Raw genomic sequence first — 12,671 nt, 5'->3', positions numbered from 1 at the left:
GTAAACTTCCGACTTCAACTGTACTACAAATTGCAATTCAAATCAAATCACATTTTATTGGTCACAGACACATGTTTAGTAGATGTTATTGCGGGTGTAGCGAAATGCTTGTGTTTCTAGCTCCAACAGTGCAGTAATATCTAACAAGCAATATCTAACAATTTCACAACAATACACAGAAATCTAAGTAAAGGAATGGAATTAAGAATATTTGGACGAGCAATCTCAGAGTGGCATAGACTAAGATACAGTAGAATAGAATACAGTATATACATATGAGATGAGTAAAGCAAAATATAAAACAATTATTAAAGTGACTAGTGTTACATTATTAAAGCGGCCAGTGATTTCAAGTCTATGTATATAGGGCAGCAGCCTCGAATGTACTAGTGATGGCTATTTAACAGAATGATGGTCTTGAGATAGAAGCTGTTTTTCAGTCTCTCGGTCCCAGCTTTGATGCACATGTACTGACCTCGCCTTCTGAATGATAGTGGGTAGAACAGGTCGTGGCTCGGGTGGTTGTTGTCCTTGATGATCTTTTTGGCCTTCCTGTGACATCGGGTGCTGTAGGTGTCCTGGAGGGCAGCGAAGTGGAGGTGTTGTTTCCTACCTTCACCACCTGGGGGCGGCTTGTAAGGAAGTCCAGGACCCAGTTGCACAGGGCGGGGTTCAGACCCAGGGCCTCATGCTTAATGATGAGCTTGGAGAGTACTATGGTGTTGAATGCTGAGCTATAGTCAATGAACAGCGTTCTTACATAGGTATTCCTCTTGTCCAGATGGAAAGGAAAGGGAAAGGGATAGGGCAGTGTGCAGTGTGATGGTAATTGCATCATCTGTGGATCTATTGTGGTGGTAAGCAAATTGAAGTGGGTCTAGGGTGTAAGGTAAGGTAGAGGTGATATGATCCTTGACTAGTCTCTCAAAGCACTTCATGATGACAGAAGTGAGTGCTACGGGGCGATAGTCATTTAGTTCAGTTACCTTTGCTTTCTTGGGTACAAGAACAATGGTGGCCATCTTGAAGCATGTGAGGACAGCAGACTGGGATAGGGACATATTGAACATGTCCGTAAACACTCCAGCCAATTGGTCTGCGCATGCTCTGAGGACGTGTCCAGGGATGCCGTCTGGGCCGGCAGCCTTGTGAGGGTTAACATGCTTAAATGTCTTACTCATGTCGGCCACAGAGATGGAGGCCTCGTCGGGCCGCGTCGGGTGGCACTGTGTTATCCTCAAAGCAGGTGAAGAAGGTGTTTTTTGTAAATATTTTTGTATTTCACCTTTATTTAACTAGGCAAGTCAGTTAATTATTCACAATGATGGCCTACCAGAAGGCAAAAGGCCTCCTGCGGTGACGGGGGCTGGGATTAAAAATAAAAATATAGGACAAAACCAACGTCACGACAAGAGAAACACGTGTGTGTGTGTGTGTGTGTGTGTGTGTGTGTGTGTGTGTGTGTGTGTGTGTGTGTGAGGGTGTGTGTGTGTGTGTGTGCAAGTGTTTCTGATGACCTGCCACATACGTCTCGTGTCTGAACCGTTGAATTGCAACTCCACTTTGTCTCTATACTGACGTTTGCCTATTTGATTGCCTTATGAAGGGAATAACTACACTGTTTGTATTCGGCCATATTCCCAGTCACCTTGCCATGGTTAAATGCGGTGGTTCGTGCTTTCAGTTTTGCGTGAATGCTGCCATCTATCCACAGTTTCCGGTTAGGGTAGGTTTTAATAGTCAGAGTGGGTACAACATCTCCAATACACTTCCTGATAAACTCAGTCACAGTATCAGTGTATTAGTCGATGTTATTCTCGGAGGCTACCCAGAACATGTCCCAGTCCGCGTGATCAAAACAATCTTGAAGCGTGGATTCCAATTGGTCAGTCCAGCGTTGAATAGCCCTTAGCACAGGAACTTCCTGTTTGAGTTACTGCCTATAGGAAGGGATTCAGATTTTCCGAAGGGAGGGCGGGGGAGGGCCTTGTAGGTATCCCGGAAGTTCGCATAGCAGTGGTCAAGTGTTTTAGCAGTGCGAATACTACTGTCAATGTGTTGATAGAACTTCGGTAGGTTTTTCGTCAAATTTGCTTTGTTAAAATCCCCAGCTACAATAAATGTGGCCTTAGTTTGCGTAAAGTCCAGTGAAGTTCTATGAGGACAATCACGGTATCGGCTTGAGGGGGAATATACATGGCTGTGACTATAACCGAAGAGAATTCTCCTGGGAGGTAATACGATCGGCATTTGATTGTGAGGTTTGCAATTTGCAATTTGCAAAACATATTATATGTTAAGAATTCTAATTTGTTGTGGCTAACGTTAGCTAGGTGACTAGGTGACTAACGTTAGCTATGCTAGTGGTTAGGGTTAGGGGTTAAGGTTAGGGTAAGGGTTAGCTAACATGCTTTGATTTTATTAGGATCTCTTTTGGTTGTCATTTTGACTAATCTTCCAAGAGTTCATGCTTAGTTGCTAAGTAGCTACAGTGCCTTCAGAATGATTCACACCCTTTTGACTATACAGGTTGCATTAACTATGCTGTGATATGCTAAATTGCTAATACTTGCATCAGTATTCTGTAAGTAAATTCTCTCTCTCTCAAAACACACACACACATCCATGAGGGCAGTCAGAGCAGGCAGTGTTGTAGGGTAGCAGCTGCACCTCTATTTTATACTGCTCTTATTATTCCTCTTTCTCTCTATCCCTCTCTCGTTCCCTCTCTCTACTTCTGTCTGTCACCCCTTTCCCGTCTCTCTCCAGTCTATCTCAGTCTCCCTCTCTCTTTGCTCTCAGTTTGTCTTTATAAATATATTTTTGTTGGGTGTGTGTGTGCGTGCGTGCGTGTGTGTGCTGCTCTCTACAGGGCACTCGTGGTTTGACAGCCCTATTACTTGTCCCTACTTCATTAGCGCAGACATACTCCTAGTCAGAGGCCAGATAACCACATCAGTATTGATAGATCCACTTTTTTAATACAATCCATGATTAACATATTAGTTATACATTCACTACAACACATTTGTTACTAATGGATACCACAAGATTATTTGACTTTCGGACTATAGAGCTCACCAGTTTTTAGTCCTAAAACCCGGAAATGAGTTCCCTCTGGTTCGTTCAGACATTCCTATGGGGAAAATTAAGGAGGAAAGAATTGAGTTTTGGGATAAATGCCGAAATATAAGGTTTGAGGTTAACAGGCTTAGGAGATTTTATATGTTTTGTTCTATGAGATCATATATTTTTATCTAAATGCTTCAAAATTCACAAAAAATTATGTTAGTTAATGAAGATTATTTCATAGAACAAAACATAAAATCTCCTAAGCCTGTGTTCACCTTATTTTTAGCATTTTTCTAAAAACCCTACAAAAACTCCATTCATTTTCCCATAGGCTTTGTCCAATACAAAAAGACAGTATTCATATTCCTCTCTATGTGCATGTGTGTTTGTCAGTGGTTAAAGTGCTTAAGTAAATATACTTTGAAGTACAACTTAAGTAGATTTTTTGGGTATCTATACTTTACTATTTATATTTTTGACTACTTCACTTCACTACATTCCTAAAGAAAATAATGTACTTTTTACTCCATACATTTTCCTTTTGAATGCTTAGCAGAACAGAACAATTGTCAAATTCACGCACTTAGCCTCTGATCTGGCAGACTCACTAAACACACGTGCTTCATTTATAAATTATATCTGAGGGTTGGAGTGTGCCACTGGCTATCTGTAAATTAAAAATTAAAAAAATGGTGCAGTCTTGTTTGTTAGTATAAGGAATTTGAAATGATTTATACTTTTACTTTTGATACTTAAGTATATTTTAGCAATTACATTTAGTTTTGATACTAAAGTATATTTAAAACCAAATACTTTTAGACTTTTACTCAAGTAGAATTTTACTGGGTGACTTTCACTTTTACTTGAGTCATTCCCTATTAAGATATCCTTACTTTTGCTCAAGTATGACAATTAGGTACTTTTCCACCACTGGTGTTTGTATATGGCGTGTGAATATACATTGGGTTAGTTGGCCGTGGGGTTGTTGATGACGAAGCTCTGCTGTTGGAGCTGGGCGGTCCAGTCTTCCTCGATGTATTTATGGTAGGGGTCGTTAGAATGCTCACGCCGCTTCGACTTCACCGTGCTCACCAGGATCGCCACGACGATGAAGGCAAACATTCCGATCATCACTATCAGATACCATATGACGTTCTTGAAGTTTTCCTCTGCCAGAGTGTTGTCCAGAGCCTGTTCTGCCTTCGAGGAGTTCCGGCTCCAGTTGTCAAGATACTGGCCCAGGGCACGGGTCAGAGAGTCCTCCAGGTGGAGGGTCATGTTTGACCAATTAGGCAGCATGATCACCTGGTGGGCAGGGTAAAGCGAGTGAATTTGATCAGTGACAGAGGTGAAGATATTGACATTGTACTGTCTTCTGTGATCTGTGCACTGAATCTGCATATAACAATACACTAACATACACAGACAATACCATATATACAGAATCAGACAGTGAACCTTCATATTGTATTTACAGAATCAGACAGTGAACCTTCATACTGTATTTACAGAATCAGACAGTGAACCTTCATACTGTATTTACAGAATCAGACAGTGAACCTTCATACTGTATATACATAATTAGACAGTGAACCTTCATACTGTATATACAGAATCAGACAGTGAACCTTCATACCGCCCAGTTATGACTTAAACAAGAAAACATCTGACCTGTTCAGGGTTTCCTGTATCGCTCCAGGGAGGTTGAGAAGATGTTACAATCACAGGCGTCGAGATAGAGGCAAGGTCCTGGAGGAGGGAAGTAGGACGAGAAAGAGACAAATACCACACAATCGACCAACTAACCAGCCAACCTCAGCCTAGGACAGACAGACAGGTACAAAAAGAAACACTGCTCATATTTGATCTACAGTGTTTGCTTGTGTGTGTGTGTGTGTGTGTGTGTGTGTGTGTGTGTGTGTGTGTGTGTGTGTGTGTGTGTGTGTGTGTGTGTGTGTGTGTGTGTGTGCAAGTGTTTCTGATGACCTTGAGAAAAGCATCAAGCTCAGCTGATATGGAAGGGGGAGTAGAGTGTTGAGGGTCACTCTCACCCTGCCACACAAACACACACTGTAGCCTATATTGGATTCCTACACAGTGGCACTACTATCAATTGTGGAATAAGTTGTAATAGTTGAAGTCAGGTACTCAAAAAGGATCTCAAACATGCTAGCATTCAAGGCAATAGTGTTAAGTGTAATAGTCTTTGCAATGCAAACATGTTTAGGTAAAGTTTGACATTAGTAGTGGAGCTGTTCTATAGCCTGCCGCACAGTCTGCCTTTTGCAATTCACCTAGTACTGACAATGTTCCTGCTTGTGAAATTCCATAGCAGTTTCCACATTTGCCACTAGATGGGAGACAACTTCTCCTGGTGTAATGTCACCACGTGTACCTCAGGGGTTAAATTGGTCATTCGGAAGTGAGGAGCCCTATTTGGAGGGTTTAGTGTTGAGCCAGTGTTAAACATACATTAAGGTTGAACATAAGAGTTCATATTATGGCTAGGGTTGAATTGTGGTGTGGACATGAAGCTAGGGTTAGGGTTAGTGTTAGGACTTTTATCCTACTTTCTATCCTACTCCTCTTTGACCCTTAAGGTGCTGGATCTCGGCTTCACCTAGCTCTCCCTTTGACCCAAGGTGCAAGAGCCTGGAACCGGCTGTACCTCACCAGTTCCTCACAGATTTGTGTTAGGCCTTAAGCTGTTCACCTGAGAATGGTTTTACTGTATTACTGTACATAACCAGACAGGACCCTGTGTTGTCCAGGGAAAAGAGTTGAGGAAAGTTGCTGAACCTGTTCCCATGGTCACACCCCTGCCACTCTCCTTGGGTGGAGAACATGGTACATGACAGGTACAGCACTAATAAATCTGAGGTACTGTTTGATGTGGCTGAGAGCCAGCAAACGCGCACACAAGCACACACGCACACTCTGTGAGTCACTCTGGTATGAGTTTGAGGCCTTTTATGTGAACAATGACACAGGTTTACCATCAGCTTAGTCTGAATAATCAGGGGAGGGACCAGAGACCACCACTGTATAGTAGCTCCACTACATGGAAGGGTTAGCTCTCTCACCCTGCACCACCACCACTATCTTCTATGTGCAAATTAAATATATCTACAGATATGCTAATGTTCAGTACAATACATGCATTCACAGTGTGCTCTATTCTCTCATCTCAAAGGGTCAGGTGTCTAATATTGGTGTGTCCAACAATCTGTTGGTGAGAATTGAGAGGTATAACAACACTGGAAGGTCATTTTTTTATTTCACCTTTATTTAACCAGGTAGGCTAGTTGAGAACAAGTTCTAATTTCCAAATGCGACCTGGCCTAGATAAAGCAAAGCAGTGTGACACAGACAACAACAGAGTTACACATGGAATAAACAATAAACAAGCCAATAACACAATAAACAAGTCAATGACACAGTAGAAAAAAAGAAAGTCTATATACAGTGTGTGCAAAAGGCATTAGGAGGTAGGCAATAAATAGGCCATAGTAGTGAAGAATCACAATTTAGCAGATTAACACTGGAGTGATACATGAGCAGATGATGATGTGCAAGTAGAGATACTGGTGTGCAAAGGAGCAGAAAAGTAAATAAAAACAGTATGGGGATGAGGTAGGTAGATTGGGTGGGCTATTTATAGATGGACAATGTACAGCTGCAGCGATCAGTTAGCTGCTCAGATAGCTGATGTTAAAGTTGGTGAGGGAAATATAAGTCTCCAGCTTCAGCGATTTTTGCAATTTCTTCCAGTCACTGGCAGCAGAGAACTGGAAGGAAAGGCGGCCAAATGAGGTGTTGGCTTTGGGGATGATCAGTGAGATATACCTGCTGGAACGTGTGCTATGGGTGGGTGTTGTTATGGTGACCAGTGAGCCGAGATAAGGAGGAGCTTTACCTAGCATTGACTTATAGATGACCTGGAGCCAGTGGGTCTGGCGACGAATAGGTAGCGAGGGCCGACTAGAGCATACAGGTCGCAGTGGTGGGTGGTATAAGGTGATTTGGTAACAAAACGGATGGCACTGTGATAGACTGCATCCAGTTTGCTGAGTAGAGTATTGGAAGCTATTTTGTAGATGACATCGCCGAAGTCGAGGATCGGTAGGATAGTCAGTTTTACTAGGGTAAGTTTGGTGGCGTGAGTGAAGGAGGCTTTGTTGTGAAATAGAAAGACAATTGTAGATTTGATTTTGGATTGGAGATGTTTAATATGAGTCTGGAAGGAGAGTTTACAGTCTAACCAGACACCTAGGTATTTATAGTTGTCCACATATTCTAGGTCAGAACCGTCCAAGGTGGTGATGCTAGTCGGGCGGGCGGATGCGGGCAGCGAACAGTTGAAAAGCATGCATTTGGTTTTACTAGCACTTAAGAGCAGTTGGAGGCCACGGAAGGAGTGTTGTATGGCGTTTGGAGGTTAGTTAGCACAGTGTCCAAGGAAGGGCCAGAAGTATACAGAATGGTGTCGTCTGCGTAGAGGTGGATCAGGGAATCACCCGCACAAAGAGCAACATCATTGATATATACAGAGAAAAGTCTGCCCAAGAATTGAACCCTGTGGTACCCCCATAGAGACTGCCAGAGGCCCTGACAATAGGCCCTCCGATTTGACACACTGAACTCTGTCTGCAAAGTAGTTGGTGCACCAGGCGAGGCAGTCATTAGAGAAACCAAGGCTATTGAGTCTGCTGATAATAATACGGTGATTGACAGAGTCGAAAGCCTTGGCCAGGTCGATGAAGACGGCTGCACAGTACTGTCTTTTATCGATGGCGGTTATGATATCGTTTAGTACCTTGAGCGTGGCTGACGTGCACCCGTGACCGGCTCAGACACCGGATTGCACAGCGGAGAAGGTACGGTGGGATTCGAAATGTTCAGTGATCTGATTATTAACTTGGCTTTCGAAGACTTTAGAAAGGCAGGGCAGGATAGATATAGGTCTATAGCAGTTTGGATCTAGTGTGTCACCCCCTTTGAAGAGGGGGATGACCGCTGTAGCTTTTCCATCTTTAGAGATCTCGGACGATACGAAAGAGGTTGAACAGGCTGGTAATAGGGGTTGCAACAATGGCGGCGGATAGTTTTAGAAAGAGAGGGTCCAGATCGTCTAGCCCAGATGATTTGTACGGTTCCAGGTTTTGCAGCTCTTTCATAACATCTGCTATCTGGATTTGGGTGAAGGAGAAGCTGGGGAGGCTCGGGCGAGTAGCTGCGGGGGGGGGGGGGGGCTGTTGGCCGGGGTTGGAGTAGCCAGGAGGAAGGCATGGCCAGCCGTTATTGAAATTTTTGATTATCATGGATTTATCGGTGGTGACAGTGTTACCTAGCCTCAGTGCAGTGGGCAGCTCGGAGGTGCTCTTGTTCTCCATGGACTTTCCAGTGTCCCAAAACCTTTTGGAGTTAGAGCTACAGGATGCAAATTTCTGCTTGGAAAAGCTAGCCTTTGCTTTCCTGAATAACTGCGTGTATTGGTTCCTGCCTTCCCTGAACAGTTGCATATCGCGGGGACTATTCGATGCTATTGCAGTCCGCCACAGGATGTTTTTGTGCTGGTCAAGGGCAGTCAGGTCTGGAGTGAACCAAGGGCTATATCTGTTCTTAGTTCTGTATTTTTTTGAAAGGGGCATGCTGATCTAAGATGGTGAGGAAATTACTTTTAAAGAACGACCAGGCATCCTCGACTGACGGGATGAGGTCAATATCCTTCCAGGATACCCGGGCCAGGTCGATTAGAAAGGCCTGCTCGCAGAAGTGTTTTAGGGAGCATCTGACAGTGATGAGGGGTGGTCGTTTGACCGCGAACCCATAACAGATACAGGCAATGAGGCATTGATCGCTGAGACCCTGATTGAAAACAGCAGAGGTGTATTTGGAAGGCAAGTTGGTCAGGATAATGTCTATGAGGGTGCCCATGTTAACGGATTTAGGGTTGTACCTGGTGGGTTCCTTGATGATTTGTGTGAGATTGAGGGCATCTAGCTTAGATTGTAGGACTGCCGGGGTGTTAAGCATATCCCAGTTTAGGTCACCTAACAGAACGAACTCTGAAGCTAGATGGGGGGCGATCAATTCGCATATGGTGTCCAGGGCACAGCTGGGAGCGGAGGTGGATCGATAACAGGCGGCAACAGTGAGAGACTTATTTCTGGAGAGATTCATTTTTAAAATTAGAAGTTCGAACTGTTTGGGTATAGACCTGGAAAGTATGACAGAACTTTGCAGGCTATCTCTGCAGTAGATTGCAACTCCTCCCCCTTTGGCAGTTCTATCTTGACGGAAAATGTTGTAGTTGGGTATGGAAATCTCAGAATTTTTGGTGGCCTTCCTAAGCCAGGATTCAGACATGGCAAAGACATCAGGGTTGGCGGAGTGTGCTAAAGCAGTGAGTAAAACAAACTTAGGGAGGAGGCTTCTGATGTTAACATGCATGAAACCAAGGCTTTTTCAATCACAGAGTCAACAAATGAGGGTGCCTGGGGACACGCACGGCCTGGGTTTACCTCCACATCACCCGAGGAACGGAGGATGAGGGTATGGCTAAAGGCTATCAAAACTGGTCGTCTAGAGCGTTGGGGACTAAGAATAAAAGGAGCAGATTTCTGGGCGTGGTAGAATAGATTCAGGGCATAATGTGCAGACAGGGGTATGGTGGGGTGCGGGTACAGTGAGGTAAGCCCAGGCACTGAGTGATGATAAGAGAGGTTGCATCTCTGGACATGCTGGTTATAATGGGTGAGGTCACCGCATGTTTGGGAGGTGGGACAAAGGAGGTATCAGAGGTATGATGAGTGGAACTAGGGGCTCCATTGTAAACTAAAACAATGACAACTAACCTAAACAACAGTATACACGGCATATTGACATTTGAGAGAGACATAAAGCGAGGCATAAAGCAATCACAGGTGTTGATTGGGAGAGCTAGCTAAGACAACAACGGGTAAGACAACAACAGCTAATCAGCTAAGACAACAACAACAGGTAAAATGGCAATGAATGGGCAGAGAGGGTCGGTTAACTACACACAGAGCCTGAGTTCGAGGCTGGGGCCGACAGATAAACAAAAATAAACAGAATGGAGTACCGTGATTAATGGAGAGTCCAGCAGGCATCAGCTATGTAGCCAAGTGATCATAGGGTCCAGGGGACAGCAATAGATGGAACAGGGAAGCTGCGGAGTAGTCGCTACTACGCTAACACACGGGCGACACAGCGTTTAAAGTTAGCAGGCCGGGGCTAGTAGAAACGTCTGCTCCGACGTCCGACGGAGGCCGGTTGAAGGCACAGCGGATGGAGTATTCGTCGGCAGACCAGTCGTGGTTGTTTGGCGGGGCGCCGTGTCGACAAAGGATCCAAGCCAGATGGTGAAAGAGATATTGTAGTTGTAGCAATTACGGTTTGCTAGCCGGGAGATGCGCCTGGCTCACGGCTAACTGGTGCTAGCTTCGGGGCAGGGGCATTAGCCACTATAGCCACTCAGTAGCATTTGATACGTCTTACCCCAAGATGACTGGAGGGACAATTAAAAATGTAACACGCACAGGCAGGGTCAGAGGTTAACCGGAATAACTGGAGAGCTGGAGGAAGGACTATGTTATGAGAGCAGCAACACAGGAACCAATGTGTCATGGACCTCCTAATAGAGACTCACGTTACATAATCAGAGAAATGGATGCACCAACTCCGCATGCCCACAAACACGCAGTTAACCACATGGCTGCCATAGTCATTATGCGTAGTAGTCCTTTTTAAATGTGCTTGGTTTGTGTATGGGTCTGAGTGTATGGGTCTCTGCCCGCATGTGCGTGCATGCATAAGGGCTCTATTCAATCTGTATTGCTGAAGAGTTAGAGATTGCGCGACAGAAACTTACATTTCCGATTTTGACAACTGAGCCGACATATGCAGCATTTACCGTGAATGCAGTCTCCTCTAATGCAGGAACATTGCCTATAAATTTCAATCACGCTGTAACGCTGAACTTCAGCAATACGGATTGAATAGAACCCTAAGTATGGTGTTTGTGTGTATATGAAGTCATGCCTGGATGATGCTATTATTGTGCTCGCATAAACAGTAAACAGCTTTGAGGGTTGAGTGTCTGTGAGTCAGAGGTACCAACTATACAATCCCACATAGAATTATGCATGTCCTGTATCTGTGTACATATGTCTGTATGCGTGTTGAGACCTAACCTCCATTTACCAAACCCAATTTTTCCCGTGTCTCTGTCCTGTGTCCCTATTTCACAACGTCATTGCCTCACCACACACACCACAACCACCACCAATGTTATGCACACAGGAGGAACTATGTACATTGTCAAAACATCATTGGCTGTGGAATGTTATACCAAACAATACATGAAGAGGAAAATGACTAGCTAAGTGAGCTGAGCTTATGATAAGCCTCAATGACTGTCCACTGATTCCCATGTCCCTAATAGACTGCTCATTCCAACACCAATTCCAAAGAGAGGTAAATATTTTCTTTTGCCATTGAGGTCTTTTTTCTGTGGATTAATTTTAGGATCTGCTGAATCCCAGACACGACGCCCATAGTTTGGTCAGGAGTGTGTGGTATGAGTGGAATGCGTTGGTTGTGTGTTTGCGGTATATTCCACAGCGTTAGTTAATGCTTGGACCACATTCCCACCATGGTTGATTCCGGACTGTCACCCCCATGAGTGGGAATACCTGGGAAGTGTTTATGTTCTCATAACCATTGGTCAATGACTCACTCACTGGTGTATGACATTCTCAGTCACATAAGGAAGTTTACTGTACAGAGTACTGCATATCAAATTCATTATTTTTTATTTTTTATTATTCAAGTCACTGACTAACCAGGGAACACTGCTGATGTGATGTTCCCAGTGAATTTCCTCCTCAGTTTGGTGGGGAGTGGGCTCTGATGGGCTTTGACACACACATGTATTGTTAGGATGATGTGATGTTCCCAGTGAATTTCCTCCTCAGTTTGGTGGGGAGTGGGCTCTGATGGCTCTGCAGTTGAACCTCTGCTGAGTGACAGGCAGCAGGTAGAGCACCAACATCCATCCAGCTTTGTCGGTCTCTAACACATCATGGAAAGTGACTACTGTGTGAAAAAGTTAACCTTCACGCAAGAGATTTAGACAAGTTCAGAGGAGCTCTCTCTTATCCACGTCTGGCCCTGCTGTGACGTGATCGGTGTATTGTTGTCAGCACCAGACCTTGAGGCGATTCTCCTCAACCCTGTCATGAGCATCTTCATGTAGGCAGAACAGAACTCCGGAGCAAGACTGATAAGTGGTGTAATTGACTTCAACATACTGTAATGATTTCTTAAAACATTGTGTATTTATATTTAATATACTTGTAATATCGGCTACCTACATTTTTACCAACAAGAGTAACAGGAAAAAGAACGAACACTAATGTAATAAACAACAATAAACAAAGAGTGGCCTGATTGCCAGTAATTTTCCACCGAGGATGACGATATCATTGGTTTCTGCTGGGGAGGGGGAGAGGCAGATGACTGATCCCAACCAATGAGAGAAACGGTTACATCCTGTGGATTTCACTCACTTTGAG

The 12,671-nt window shown here is 44.2% G+C and overlaps 1 protein-coding gene across 1 annotated transcript; it reads right to left on the bottom strand.

Annotated features, from left to right (window-relative positions):
- Nucleotides 1–2,959: 2,959 nt before the first annotated feature.
- LOC106582050 (potassium voltage-gated channel subfamily E member 2) lies at nt 2,960–4,926 on the bottom strand. Its single transcript, XM_014164742.3, has 2 exons — nt 4,744–4,926; nt 2,960–4,377 (listed from the first exon to the last, which is right to left on the bottom strand). The coding sequence occupies exon 2, from the start codon at nt 4,369–4,371 to the stop codon at nt 4,039–4,041; it is 333 nt and encodes a 110-aa protein (XP_014020217.1). The 5' UTR covers nt 4,372–4,377; nt 4,744–4,926; the 3' UTR covers nt 2,960–4,038.
- Nucleotides 4,927–12,671: the final 7,745 nt, after the last annotated feature.

The sequence above is a fragment of the Salmo salar genome, chromosome 21 (genome assembly GCF_965601325.2).
Source record: "Salmo salar chromosome 21, fSalSal1, whole genome shotgun sequence".
In the NCBI taxonomy this organism is placed as follows: domain Eukaryota; kingdom Metazoa; phylum Chordata; class Actinopteri; order Salmoniformes; family Salmonidae; genus Salmo; species Salmo salar.
This window is presented reverse-complemented; position numbering and strand designations above follow the sequence as displayed.